Below are 12,386 nucleotides of genomic sequence, written 5' to 3'. Positions count from 1 at the left end.
AAGAAATCAAGAAAGTAGACCTTACAAAATGTTGTTTAACTGTATTTACTTTTAAAACTCCAAACGAAGATCTAAAAGTTGAAAGAACGAAGTCGTGAAGTAGTCCGCTCCCCACGCGTGGGCCGGAATAGTCAGATCCAAAAACCGGGCACGTGTGTTGGCTGGCGTGTGGTTGTTCCGTGGGTTAATACTTGTCTTCAGGGAGCGTTCGCCAGGGTTTACTAAGGTCTGAAATGTGTGTGTTAACAACGAAATGCATCCCAAGTGCAGGCTGCTGTGTTAACACCAGCTAGAGGACCGTTTTGTGAACCGGGAGTATGTCGACCAGTTATTTCCGCAGAAGTTCAAGCTGAGCCGTCCTTTGGCCAGCTCGCCGTGGCCTGCGGTCTCGATCAGTAAACGAACCCTCCGTCTGTTCTGCTCCTTTTCAGCTGCCTGGGGTTGAGGCGTGTGAAAACTACACCTTCCGCTACGGCCGCAACCCTCTCATGGAGCTTCCTCTTGCCGTTAACCCCACAGGCTGCGCCCGATCGGAACCTAAAATGAGTGCCCATGTCAAGAGGTTTGTGTTAAGGTATTTTCTTTTAACTTCACATAGTACAGCCCAGGGTTTCTAGGCGCATTAGTGGTCTCTGTGCTTGACTTGTCTGCTGCTTACAAACCCTGCTGTCTCTGGCTGTGTCTGTGCCGACCGCATCAGAGAACCCGCCGTGTGGCTCTGCTAGGCGGCTTTCCGTGTGCGTTCTCGTCAGTAAGAACTTGAACCGACGGGCTTGGCGTCATTCGGAGATGTCTTCAGTTCTCCTTTTATTTCTTCCTGCTGACGTGCCGCTGCGTGCAGACCTCACACCCTGAACAGCACCAGCACCTCCAAGTCCTTTCAGAGCACAGTCACCGGCGAGCTGAACGCGCCCTACAGTAAGCAGTTTGTGCACTCTAAGTCCTCGCAGTACCGGAAGATGAAGACCGAGTGGAAGTCCAACGTGTACCTGGCCCGGTCCCGCATCCAGGTGAGGGCGTAGTGTGCCGTCGGGGCGGGAGGGAGGACGCGGGTCCCGCGGCTGCGGGAGTGGGACCGCATCGCCACCACCCCGTCAGATCTCGTCGGTCGGTAACACGGGGGACTCCGTGTGTCTCCTGGAGCACGATGCCCTCCCCGCCCCCGCCCCCCGCAAGGAAGGGCCCCTGGGATCCTCGCCTGTGCGTCTCCATGAAAGCTCGCGGGAGGCAGGAGGCAGGTGGCGCTGTGCTTTGCACGTACGGATTCGTGGAGAGTTCACCAGGGCTACTGGGTACTCAGGAGAGATACAGATGAGTGTTTTCAAAAGGTGCTCCAGGTCGGGGACTTCTCTTTCGGAAGCCTCTTGGCAGGAAAGCCCCCGCGTGTGCTGGTACGTACATTGTCGCATCCCCTCCAGAGAGAGCCGTCTGTAGGCCGAGCGTGTGAGTTGACATCTCTGGCCCATCCTTCCTGAGCTGCCTGCTCGGTGTCTCCCTCCCGAAGTCCCCGGATGGGATCCCGAAGCTCCCGTTGCCCTAGAGCCGATCATGTGCGCGCCGTCCTCGTGCGCACGGCTCGTGCGCCTTGGCCGCGGTAGGCCCGGGTCCAGAGCGTCGTCCGCTTTCGTTGCCTGTCCCCCCAGAAGAGCTCCCTCAGGTCCACTCTCTGGCTGTCACCCTGCTGTCACCTGCCACCCCGTCCCACCCACACCCAGCGTGAGCTCCTCAAAATAGAAATCTGACCTGTATTGCGCCGTGTAGACTCAGTGGGGTTCTTGTTCCTTTGTTGGAACCTTTTTCCTCCTCTCGGGAAGATTTTAGGATCTTGTTGTTGTTCTTGGTATTTGGACATTTTACAAAAAATGTGGTTAGGTTTGGGTCATTTTTTTAAAACATTATTGCTGTTTTTCTTACCAGACCCTTTTTGACCTGGAACGTGTGGCCTTCAGTCTGGGAGTGTTTCTTCATTAATTCTTTCGCAAGTTCCTGTGTTTCTTTCTGTTTGAACCTGTAGACGAGTACTGGACCCACGAGATCCAAGATCTCACAGTGGGGACCCCAGACTAGCAGCGTCACCTGAGACCTCCGAGACCTGACAGTCTGGCGCCCGAGGTGGGGCCCCGGGTGATCAGTGCGAGCAAAGGCAGTCGAGGACTTCTGTCTCCACCAACCCTCCTCCTGCCCCCTCCGGTTTTGGTTCCCTCGTCCTTGTTCTGTGACTTCCACTTTATCTACTGATCTTTCTTTTGTGTTGAAATTTTGTGCCTGAGAGCTCTTTCTGCTCTTGATGTTTCTATTCGATACTTGGTTTTCAAATTACAGATACGCCGTCTTTCCTTCCTGCTGTTGCCTCAAGAGCAGAGCGCCTCTAACTCCTGGGGAACCCAGTGGTCCACTCCCGGCGGTGTGTCCTTTCCATTTGAAACGTTCCCCAGGAGCCCACCCACTCTTACCATTCCTCATGGTCGGTCTTACCCCCTCACTGTCGTTTCAGTGATTTCTTACCCCGGTGTTGAGTCTGCACCACGTACTGTCCTAAGAGTGCAGAAACATCCGGGCACAGATGTGCCAGTGGGGTCATTCAGCTACGCTTTCTGCAGCATCGTTGACGCGCCAGTCCTCCGAGGAACTTCTAGGGTGGCTGAGGGAGTGGTGTTTCATTCTAATGGCTGTGAGGTTCCATGATGCCCTTGAGCTGTAACTAATTCAACCGTCCCACAGCCGATAAACGTTTGCTTTGCTTATGGTTTTCCCCAAAACAGCAGTGCCACCAATCTCTCGTACCGAATACCCCCACGTATCGATAGATTCACTTCTTTGGAGAATATTCCCAAAAGTGAGAGGACTGTGTAAAAGCATACGTACTTTTCGTCTTAGGTTTTCTGAAAAGGCTGCAAATGCACATTTCTTCCAGTGCCCGGAAGACGGTCTCTCTTCTTCTCTTCCCACCTGTAGTGCCACTGTCTTCTTCCATTTCTGCCAGCCTGATACCCCTTCCTTAGCTGCAGTTTCCAGCTGATGAATGAGCAAGCAGCTTTTCACGTTCGCCATTTGGATTTGCTCTTTTATAAATTACATACCCCTGCGTTTCCCGGTCCTTAAGAACTTGTGCTAACAGAGGAATTGCCCTATAAAACATCCTTTGCCTATTAGAAAATGTGGTTTCTTTTTTCTTTAGAAACGTTTTAATTTTGAGGGGCAACTGGGTGGCTCAGTCAGTTGAGTGTCCGACTCTTGATTTCAGCTCAGGTCGTGATCTCACGGTTCATAAGTTTGAGCCCTGTGTCGGGCTCTGTGTTGACAGCATGCAGCCTGCTTGGGTTCTCTGTCTCTCTCTCTGTCTGTCTGTCTCTCTCTCTCCCTCTCTCTCTCGCCCCCCTCCCTCCCCCGCCCTCCCCCACTTGCTCTCTGTCTCTCAAAATAAAAGTAAAGTTTAAAAAAGGTTGTAATTTTCACATAGTCAAATGTATATCCTTTTCTGTAGCTTCTAGTCTTGGTGACTATGTTGTATATGTGGCTCTTAGGTATCTGTAGTTCAGAGATGTTTTACGTTTAAGACAATTTTATTTTCTTCCGTTGAATAACGAGTTGAAGCACCATTTGGTAAGTAATCCTCCCACATTACTCTGATCATCATACCACCATACTGCTGACAACTGTCACGCATTCAGCTTTCACATATGCACGGACCTACTGGGGATTCTCTGTTCTTTTTCATTGATCTCCCTGACCTTTTTTTTTTTTTTCTCCTTAAGTTTATTTAATATTTATTTGTTTTTGAGAGAGAGAGACACACACAGAATCCACAGTAGGCTCCAGGCTCTGAGCTGTCAGCACAGAGCCTGATGCGGGACTCAAACTTAGGAACCACGGGATCATGACCCGAGCCGAAGTCAGACGCTTAACTGAGCCCCCCCAGGTGCCCCTCCCTGTCCGCTCTCAAATGAAATTATATTGATCTCTATACATGTTACTTTTTGTGTTCTGGTTCATTCACCTCAGACCTGGAATTGAACAGATAAATTGTGTAATTTTTTTTTTTTTCACCAAAAGAGAATTCACACACCAAAGTGTCTAAGGTGCCTGGTACTGTGTGCCCCACTGTGGCCGCTGGATGTCGCTGCACCTGGGGACCCTCCCAGTTAGCACATGCTCTTTCCCTACTCTGTTACTGCTGTCTTCCGGCCAGTTTGAGCAGAGAAGGCAGACACATCGGGACAGGAAAATGTCAAATGTCCATAGAAATTGTCTGTATTTCTTTCAGTGTGTTATTTTTCCAGAATTTGTAATGCTGAAACCCTAAAACCGTGCATAATGGAATGTGATTTATTAGGCCCCTGGCATAGACACTCTGAACTGCCAAACGAGAGACCTGTTTCAGTGTTTTTAGCCAGTTCAGACTCCTGTACATTTCTCAGGACTCAAAACTTGAGGGGAGAAGATTCCCTTTTGGAAGAACTTTGTCTTTCCAACTTTCCTCCTTTTCCTGCTTCCCCTTCTGCCCTGGCTCCCAGGAACGCCTCGCCAGATCTGAAACCTGACTGCAGTATTAATAACCCCTGTGGTTAGTCCTGTTTCTGATTTGTTAAGTTTACTGTCCTGCCGTGCCCTTTTGGAAATGGCAACGGGAGAAAACGAATTCCAGAAGCCGTTCGTGTGTTTAGTTGGTGGGATCTCAGCACGAATTACACGCAAGATAAGACGTCGGGCAGACCGTGGGCAGCCAGCGGCGCTAGTCTGTAAATATGTGTTAAGAATTTCGTGTGACGGGGCGCCTGGGTGGCTCAGTCGGTCAAGTGTCCAACTTTGGCCCGGGTCACGATCTCACCGCTGGTGAGTTCCGGCTCTGTGCTGACAGCTCGGAGCCTGGAGCCTGCTTCGGATTCTGGGTCTCCCTCTCTCTGTCTGCCCCTTCCCCCGCTCACACTCTTGTCTCTCTCTCTCTCTCTCTCAAAAACTAAAAATAAAACATTAAAAAAAAAGAATTTCGTGTGAGGACACGAGACTGAGACAGGTAGTTGTGGCATTAAGTGGCAAGATTGTTTCATATGGAAGTATGTGTGTTCACTAGAAAAGAGTGCTTGAGTTCAGGCGAAGTCTTTAGCACTGCACTTAGGACGTGGTCTTTGTAGGAAAGGAAATGATCCGTTTGTTGTCCAGGAAGTTGAAGTGGTAACTGAGGTACGTGTACATACCTTTTCTTTTCCTTTTCTGCCTTTTGCAGGGGCTGGGCCTGTATGCTGCCAGAGACATCGAGAAGCACACCATGGTCATCGAGTACATCGGGACTATCATTCGAAATGAAGTTGCCAACAGAAAGGAGAAGCTGTACGAGTCTCAGGTAAGTGACATCCTCTTCCCTGTCCCCGTGCTAAAAGCTGGAGACGGGGCCTAATCTGTCCTGCTACGTTCACTCTGGACCACAAGGCACATCTGGACGTCCTTGTGTTTGCCTTGTTTTTTTTCTGTCAGTCTTCCCTTACTCAGTTGGTGGTACTGTTTGCGTAGATAGACCTGTAGGTTAGTGAACCTGGTGTTGCCTCACGATCGCTGACGCACGTTCACAGCACGTAAACCAATGTCAGCTGACCGGCTGTGTGAACGCACAGTGAGTGCGATCGGCCGCGCTTCTCTTCCCCCCGACTCCGTCTCCCTGCTGTGACCGTGCACGTGGAGAAGTTTCTGACTTTTCTCTTGCAGAACCGCGGCGTGTACATGTTCCGCATGGATAGTGACCACGTGATCGACGCGACGCTCACCGGAGGGCCTGCCAGGTGAGGCGAGGAGTCTGGTCCAGGAGGTTGGGCTCCCTGGGCCCCTATGCTCATGACAGCCTCCGCGATGAAGCATTCAGGGCAGATAAGTCCAGGCAAGAATTTTGATCTAAAGTTGTCTGATTGGTCTGTTCTATTGAAGGGCAGGTAGAACTGTATTAGGGACCAGTTTTCCGTAAGAACTGAAAGTGTTTGAAGCTGCCTCCAGCTGTTTCCTAATAAACACTTTTCTGAAACGGTGGCTTGCAGATACATCAACCATTCGTGTGCGCCTAACTGCGTGGCAGAAGTGGTGACTTTTGAGAGGGGACACAAAATTATCATCAGCTCCAACCGGAGGATCCAGAAGGGAGAGGAGGTAAGAGTGTGGGTCGTGTCTGCTCCGTCCTCATCCCCACACGGAGTTCCCCGCTTTGAACAGTCAGCCTGGCCCGTTGTTTTCCAAAGTCTTTGCTGCTGGAGAAATTCTCCTCGTGGTAGGTCAGAGGCTGCCACCCTGTCACTTCACCCAGGGACATTCGAGCGCCACCTTCCTCCTCATGGAAGCATTGCAGCGTTCGAGGCCAGCTCCTCCCGATTCCCTCATGCTGTGCTCCCCAAACTCCACGTCCCCGCATCGCCCGCCTGGCATCGTTTTCCCGTGTCTTACCCCCTTGGTCACAGTCGGGCAACGTCCCTCTCCTTAAAGATTTTACCTGTCATCGAACTGATGTCTGAGGAAATGGGATCGTGGCCTCCAGGAACGTTACGGCTCACAGGAGGCCACCGTAAGGCTGTGGGTGGCCAGTCTGGGGGCGGCATGTGGGTCCGGATTGCTTGAATTCACACACTGGATCGAGACGAGCTTCCAGGTTTTTCTCAAGATTTTCAAACAGCTTGGCTCTTCTGTTATTCTTTCTTTTCTTCAAAATGCTGGATGCCGAACTTGACATTTGTTTCTTTGGTCCCACAGACGCCTTTCCCCCGTTAAGGTTATTTCTAGTCTAGACCACTCGTTTATGTTCCCGAAGCCCGTGTCCCACAAACGCGATCACCACACGTTTCAACCTGGGAACGCCGAGCACCGTGGGTTTCTGGAGCCCTCTCCCGGGGGTTCTGGGGCCTGCGTGTGTTCACACTGTTGGAACCCCCGGCCCTTTGAATAGAGCTCTGGGGTCGTTCTTGTAGGTCCTTGGTCTTTTTGGAATCCCCTCTTTCAAATCAAGAGTTTACCCAAGGCCCGTTGTGCATCTCAAAGTATCTTGATGAGTAAATGAGGGGAAGTTCCTGAGAAGCTGGCTCGGAGGCCCCGTGAGCTCCAGGCCCATCCTTCCCCTTCCCGCCTGAGGAGTCTTGAGTGGGTGGCTCAGCCTCTCTGAGCCCCCGCCTCATTTTGTGTACCGTGGAGAAGGTTTCCTTGAAGGACCCCTCAAGGCCCCGGTGACAGGCGCTAAGTAGCTCGGTTGCTCAGGGAGGCTACTGCGTGAGTTCCGTGGTGTCCCCTTGCGGTGTCCCAGGAGGTCTCGGCGAGCAGCGCCGTACTCGGGGTGTGCTGAGTCAGGAGGGCCCCGGAGGGTGTGGGTCCTCCCTTCTGGCTGGGCCACCTGGGGTTCTGTGTGAGCAGGGTGGCCGTGCGGACCCCCACCTACCTGACGGCGGGGTCGGTCACCCTAAGGAGGCCCTCCGTAAACGTCCTTTTAAGTGAGGACGGAGGAAAACGAGGTCCGCTGGCAGGGATGGGTCGTCCGGCCCGAGGGTGACGGGGGGGGGAGAGGGAGCGTGGGGGCCGCGTGGAGCCGTGGAACGCGCCTCGCCCCAGCCCGCCTTCCGTTCCTCGGGCTGGCTCGGCCTACGGGCGGTGCCTCCCGGGGCCCCGGGTGGTTCTCGTTCCCGGGTCCCCGGGTCCCCCGCGGCCCGGCCCGGCCCGGCCTCCCGTCCACCTGCCGCACTGCCGGCGCGAGGACCGGGCGGACCGAGGCGCGGCCCCTTCGTCCCCCTCACGCCGTGTCTCTGCCGCGGCAGCTGTGCTACGACTACAAGTTCGACTTCGAGGACGACCAGCACAAGATTCCGTGTCACTGCGGGGCCGTGAACTGCCGGAAGTGGATGAACTGAACGCATTCCTCGCCGTTCGGCGGGCGGCTCGTCCCCACGAAGAAGCGATTCGACGCACCGTTTGGCTTCTGCAGACAGAAAGAGATGTTCGTTTTCTGTTGTGTGACTTCTTGAAGCGAGCTTCTGGGAGTCCCGGCTCCTCGGCCCCGGGCGGGAGCCGCCGGGACGGCCCGGAACGGCCCAGCACTTTTGTTTTCTGCTTTCTCTTTCCTTCCTCCTTCTTTCCGCGGGTGGGTTTTGTCGTGTTTCGTTTCGTTCTCGAGTCTCACCGAGGAGAAACTTCTACTGGGGCGGAGAGCCGCGGCTGCCGGGCCCCAGGGTGGGGGCTTCCTATGAATGTAAGACTGAGATCACCAGCGAAAGGGAGATACGTCCAAAGTGCTGGCCACGGCCTTATCTGAAAAAGGGGCAGGCCCTCTAACTTAAAAGTTTTTTAAAATAAAGTAGACACCACTGAACAAGGAATGTACTGCAACGACTTCCTTAGGGACGGAGCTAAGGGGCGATAACTTGCACTAAAACACGTTTAAATACTTGATTCCATGAGTCAGTTTATTGTAGTTTTTGATTTCTGTAAAATAAGAGAAACTTTTTGTATTTATTATTGAATAAGTGAATGAAGCTATTTTTAAATAAAAGTTAGAAGAAAGCCAAGCTGCTGCTGTTACCTGCAGAACTAACAAACTCTGTTACTTTGTACAAATATGTAAATATTTTGAGAAGAAAAAAAATACAGTATAAAAATAGTATTGACCAAATGCTACCAGGCTCCGCAGCAGCTCGGGTGCTTATAAAACGTTCACGGGGATGTTACAATACAACTTTGTGTTGTTAAATATGCCATTATAATTCTGTAATAACCAAAACTTCAACCTAGAGTATTTGGGGTTTTTTGGAAACTACGGTCTGTTAGTACTTAATTGTTTTATACACCTTCCGATAGAACGGAGTGTGGGCTGTGACTCCGCCTTTTATAGCTGTTTTGGTAATTTAAACTAATGTTTTCATATTCTATTGTTGCATCCCTACTTCTTCAGGTTTTTTTGTGCTTACGATTTGTGATAACTGTGAATAATAACTGCTTCAAGATACACCCAAATGGAGGCTGAACTTTTCTTCAGCAAAAGTAGTTTTGATTAGAACTTTGTTTCAAGCCACAGAGAATCATGTAAACGTCTTAGATCATGTAGCAGGGCTCCAGTCTAACTCTCTAGCCTTCTATTTAACACAAACATTTGAAAAGGAAAAAAAGAGAAAAAAAAAAAAAAAAAAAAAAAAAGAGAGAGATTTGATCAGTCGTGGCTGCAGGACCCGGGCCGATAGGGTTTTGGAAGATGTAATTTTAAAATGTGTTTGTATGAACTGTTTGTTTACATTTCTTTAATAAAAAAAAAAAAAACACACACACACACTGTTTTGTGTTTGCTTGTAGAAACTTAATCAGCATTTTGAACCAGGTTAGCTTTTTATTTTGTACTTAAGATTCTGGTACGGACACTTCACAGGCTGAGCATAAATGAAGTTTCTGTGTGCACAATTCAAGTGAGCTGTGAACTGTCGGTCTATCAGTGACGCAGTTCGGAACTTGTAATGTATATGGCATGATGTATTTTTATCTTACGGAATAAATCAATTGTATATATTTTTCTCTTGATAAATAGCTGTATGAAATTTGTTTCTTGAATATTTTTCTTCTCTTGTACAATATCCTGACATCCTACCAGTATTTGTCCTACCGGGTTTTTGTTTTCTGTTCTGTATAATAGTACCTAATGTTGGCAAAAATTGAATTTTTTGAAGTATACAGAGTGTTATGGGTTTTGGAATTTGTGGACACAGATTTAGAAGATCACCATTTACAAATAAAATATTTTACATCTATAAAAGCTCCTGCGTCTGTGTCAGCCCCGCCCGTGTTCCGCCTGGAGCTCGGGAGCGGACAGGTTCTTTCCAGATAAAACGTTCACCTTTCGTTCCCGTTTCATTCCCGACGGAGACGGTCTGCCTTGGCGGGAACTTGGGTTTTTTCCTTAGGGTGTTGGCCGCCAAGGCCAAGTTAAAGCATATCCGTGGTGCCCTGTTCCCTTGTTTGAAGTCCATTTTTGTTTGTTAAACTTAGTCCTTAGATTTTTTTTTTTGGAGGCGGCTCTTCCAGGTTTGTTCTGTGTGGTAGAGACTGGATTTCTGTCGTATTGAATGTACTTAACATTTCAGGGGATTGCCGAAATTAGCTCAGAATCCCCCCTCGCAATTTCTAAAACCGGTTTTTAGCTCATGCTTCATGAACAGCCTAAAATAACAAGCTTTTATACTGCCCGGTTTCGTTAGAAATTCTCCAAGTGCCGATCTGACAGAGGTTTTAAAAATATTCTAACGCGGGTCCCGTTGGCGAAACGCGCGTTCGGCCGGGGCTGGAGCGCTCCCGGTCTGCGCCAGGGCTGGGGCCGTGGCTTCTCGGGCTTGGCACTGGGTCTCCGACGACCGGACGCGGGAGGAGGCAGGCCCGAGTCCTCTCACAGCCCGAGTCCTGCCCTCCGCTCGAGGGGGTCCGGCCACTCGATCGCGGCCAGGCCGGGAGAGGCGCAGACGCTCCCCGTAGCCGGCGGGTCTCACGTGGCTGTGGTTCCGCGGGGAAGGGGGCCCCGGGGAGGCCGCGGGTCTTAGGAGGAAACAGCAGGGGCGGCTGGTGGCCACCCGGTGCCCCCAACCTCGAAAGAGTCCCCTTGCGGTGGCCCCGGGGGTGGCGGTGGTCGGCTGCCACGGTAGCCCGTGCCCCTGGGCCACGTGCTCGCCGCGAGGACGCGCCCGAGAAGCACCGGGACAGAAGGAGGCGGCCACGGTCCCCGGCGTCGCTGAGCTGGTATTCGGTTAGGGAGACAGAAACGGCCGCGTCTGAGCCAGAGAGCCCCGCGCAGGGGGGCTGGGGGCAGGGGTGCGGGAGATGAGGGCAGAAGAAGAGCCGCGAGGGTCAGCTGCGCCAGCGCAGCAGGAGCCCCCAGAGCAAGTGCCGAGACCGACGCTGCGGAGGGGACTCAGCAGTGACAGCCGGCGGTGGCCGCGGTCGGGCCGCTTTTGCAGAAAGACCCGCTCAGCTCTTCCAAAGTGCAGCCCCTTCTCTGCGTGCCTGCCCCGGCCCCTCCCGGCCCCCCTCCTGTCACCAAGCGGACCCCGCTTGTCTGGCTGCAGGTGTTTCTTGGGCCAGTCGTTTCTTGTCCCGGGTGACACGGTTGGCCATCGTCCCTCCGAAACCCCAAGCCTTGTTTTGTGCGCCTCACCTTTCCCTGGCGTTGTTCTCCCCGTCTTTCCGTGCGAATCTTTTCCCTGAAAGCACCCCGCCCCGTCCTTTAAGCTGGGAAAAGGTGCGTGTTACGAACCCGAAGCCCCCCCCCCCCCCGGACAGATCTGTTGTGGGGTGCTCAGGTCCCGGCGCCCCGACCCCGACCCCAACCCCACGCCCGGGTCCCCGAGCGTCCCGGGCAGTCCCTCCGGCGGCCGGCGACCGCGGACCAGAGCGAGTTGGGAACGCGCAGTCGGCCACCTGCGTGTGCTCGGGCGTCCCGTGTGCTTGCGTTAGGAGAGTTCAGGGTCAGGGACGGGGTGCCCCTCCGGAGCGTCCGTGTGAGAGGACGAGAGACCCAAATGTGACCTCCGTGAGGCGCTGCCACTTGGTGCAGAGAAGGAGCCTCCCCGCGTCTCCAGGCACAGCTGCGGGACCGGCTGCAGATGCCCCGGGAGGCCTGGGGTTCCCGACGTGTCCACAGCTCCCGGCGGCCTGCTGCGCACACGGCGTCCCCGACAGCGTCGCCTCGTTCCTGGCCCCCGTCGGCCCGAAGGCCCCCCGGAACTTTCGGAACCCAGGAGCACAGCTCCCCTCCCGTGTCCAGCCTGTCGCCGGCCGCCATGCTCGGCCCCCTTCACTCCGTGTCCTCCTCCCCAGCTGGACCCTCCCTCCACGTGCGCTCGTGGCCCTGCCCGCCTCTCTCTCCCCCAGCGAGGTCTGAACCCAGTTCCTCCTGCTACCCCCCTGGACGCGGAAACATTTCCCCCCTTTTCCCTCCGCGGCAGCCTGGGTTCCCCTCGCCCCTCCGAGCAGCCCCACCGTCACCGTGGCCCCTCGAAGGTCCGAGGCCTCCTGTCCCGCCTGCGGCTGCAGTCACCACCGGCCGTGCCCACCCGGGTCCCCCCACGGCCCTGCGCAGGCGCGTCCGACCCCCGCGCCCGTCCCGCCCTCCCCAGACTCGGGCTCCGTGTCCTCTTGTGAAAAACGTCTTTAGAAATGCTGTTTGGTTTCCGCATGGTTTTTTGACACGGGCGTCTCTAACTTCTGTCTTCCTCACCAGTCTGACCGAAAGCGCTCCGAGGGCAGGGACAGCAGGGGACGGAGGAGGAGCCGCCACGTCCAGATGCTGACCCCCGGGGTCCCGGCCTCTGCTGGTGTTTCCTCCCCACTCTCTGGGGCTGGAGCAGGACCCCGGCACCTCTGCTGGCTCCCTGTCCCCCGGCCGGGCAGCGGCTCCG

General features: G+C 53.6%; 1 protein-coding gene across 16 annotated transcripts in view; it reads left to right on the top strand.

Moving 5' to 3' along the window:
• Positions 1-9,754, top strand: part of KMT2C (lysine methyltransferase 2C) — a 284,617-nt gene extending 274,863 nt beyond the window's left edge. For 15 of the 16 annotated variants that reach the window (XM_049643093.1, XM_049643079.1, XM_049643080.1 and 12 more), the window contains 6 exons: positions 432-574; positions 842-1,010; positions 5,225-5,341; positions 5,701-5,774; positions 6,024-6,132; positions 7,776-9,754. In XM_049643093.1, coding sequence (XP_049499050.1) covers positions 432-574; positions 842-1,010; positions 5,225-5,341; positions 5,701-5,774; positions 6,024-6,132; positions 7,776-7,868 — 705 coding nt within the window. In that variant the 3' untranslated portion in view covers positions 7,869-9,754. The remainder of the gene's footprint in view (positions 1-431; positions 575-841; positions 1,011-5,224; positions 5,342-5,700; positions 5,775-6,023; positions 6,133-7,775) is intronic. The other variant, XM_049643082.1, reaches the window with a different exon arrangement.
• The last annotated feature ends 2,632 nt before the right edge of the window (positions 9,755-12,386 follow it).

Source organism: Panthera uncia, chromosome A2 (assembly GCF_023721935.1).
Source record: "Panthera uncia isolate 11264 chromosome A2, Puncia_PCG_1.0, whole genome shotgun sequence".
NCBI lineage: Eukaryota > Metazoa > Chordata > Mammalia > Carnivora > Felidae > Panthera > Panthera uncia.
The sequence above is the reverse complement of the archived record's forward strand: the minus strand, read 5'-3'. Positions and strand labels throughout refer to the sequence as shown.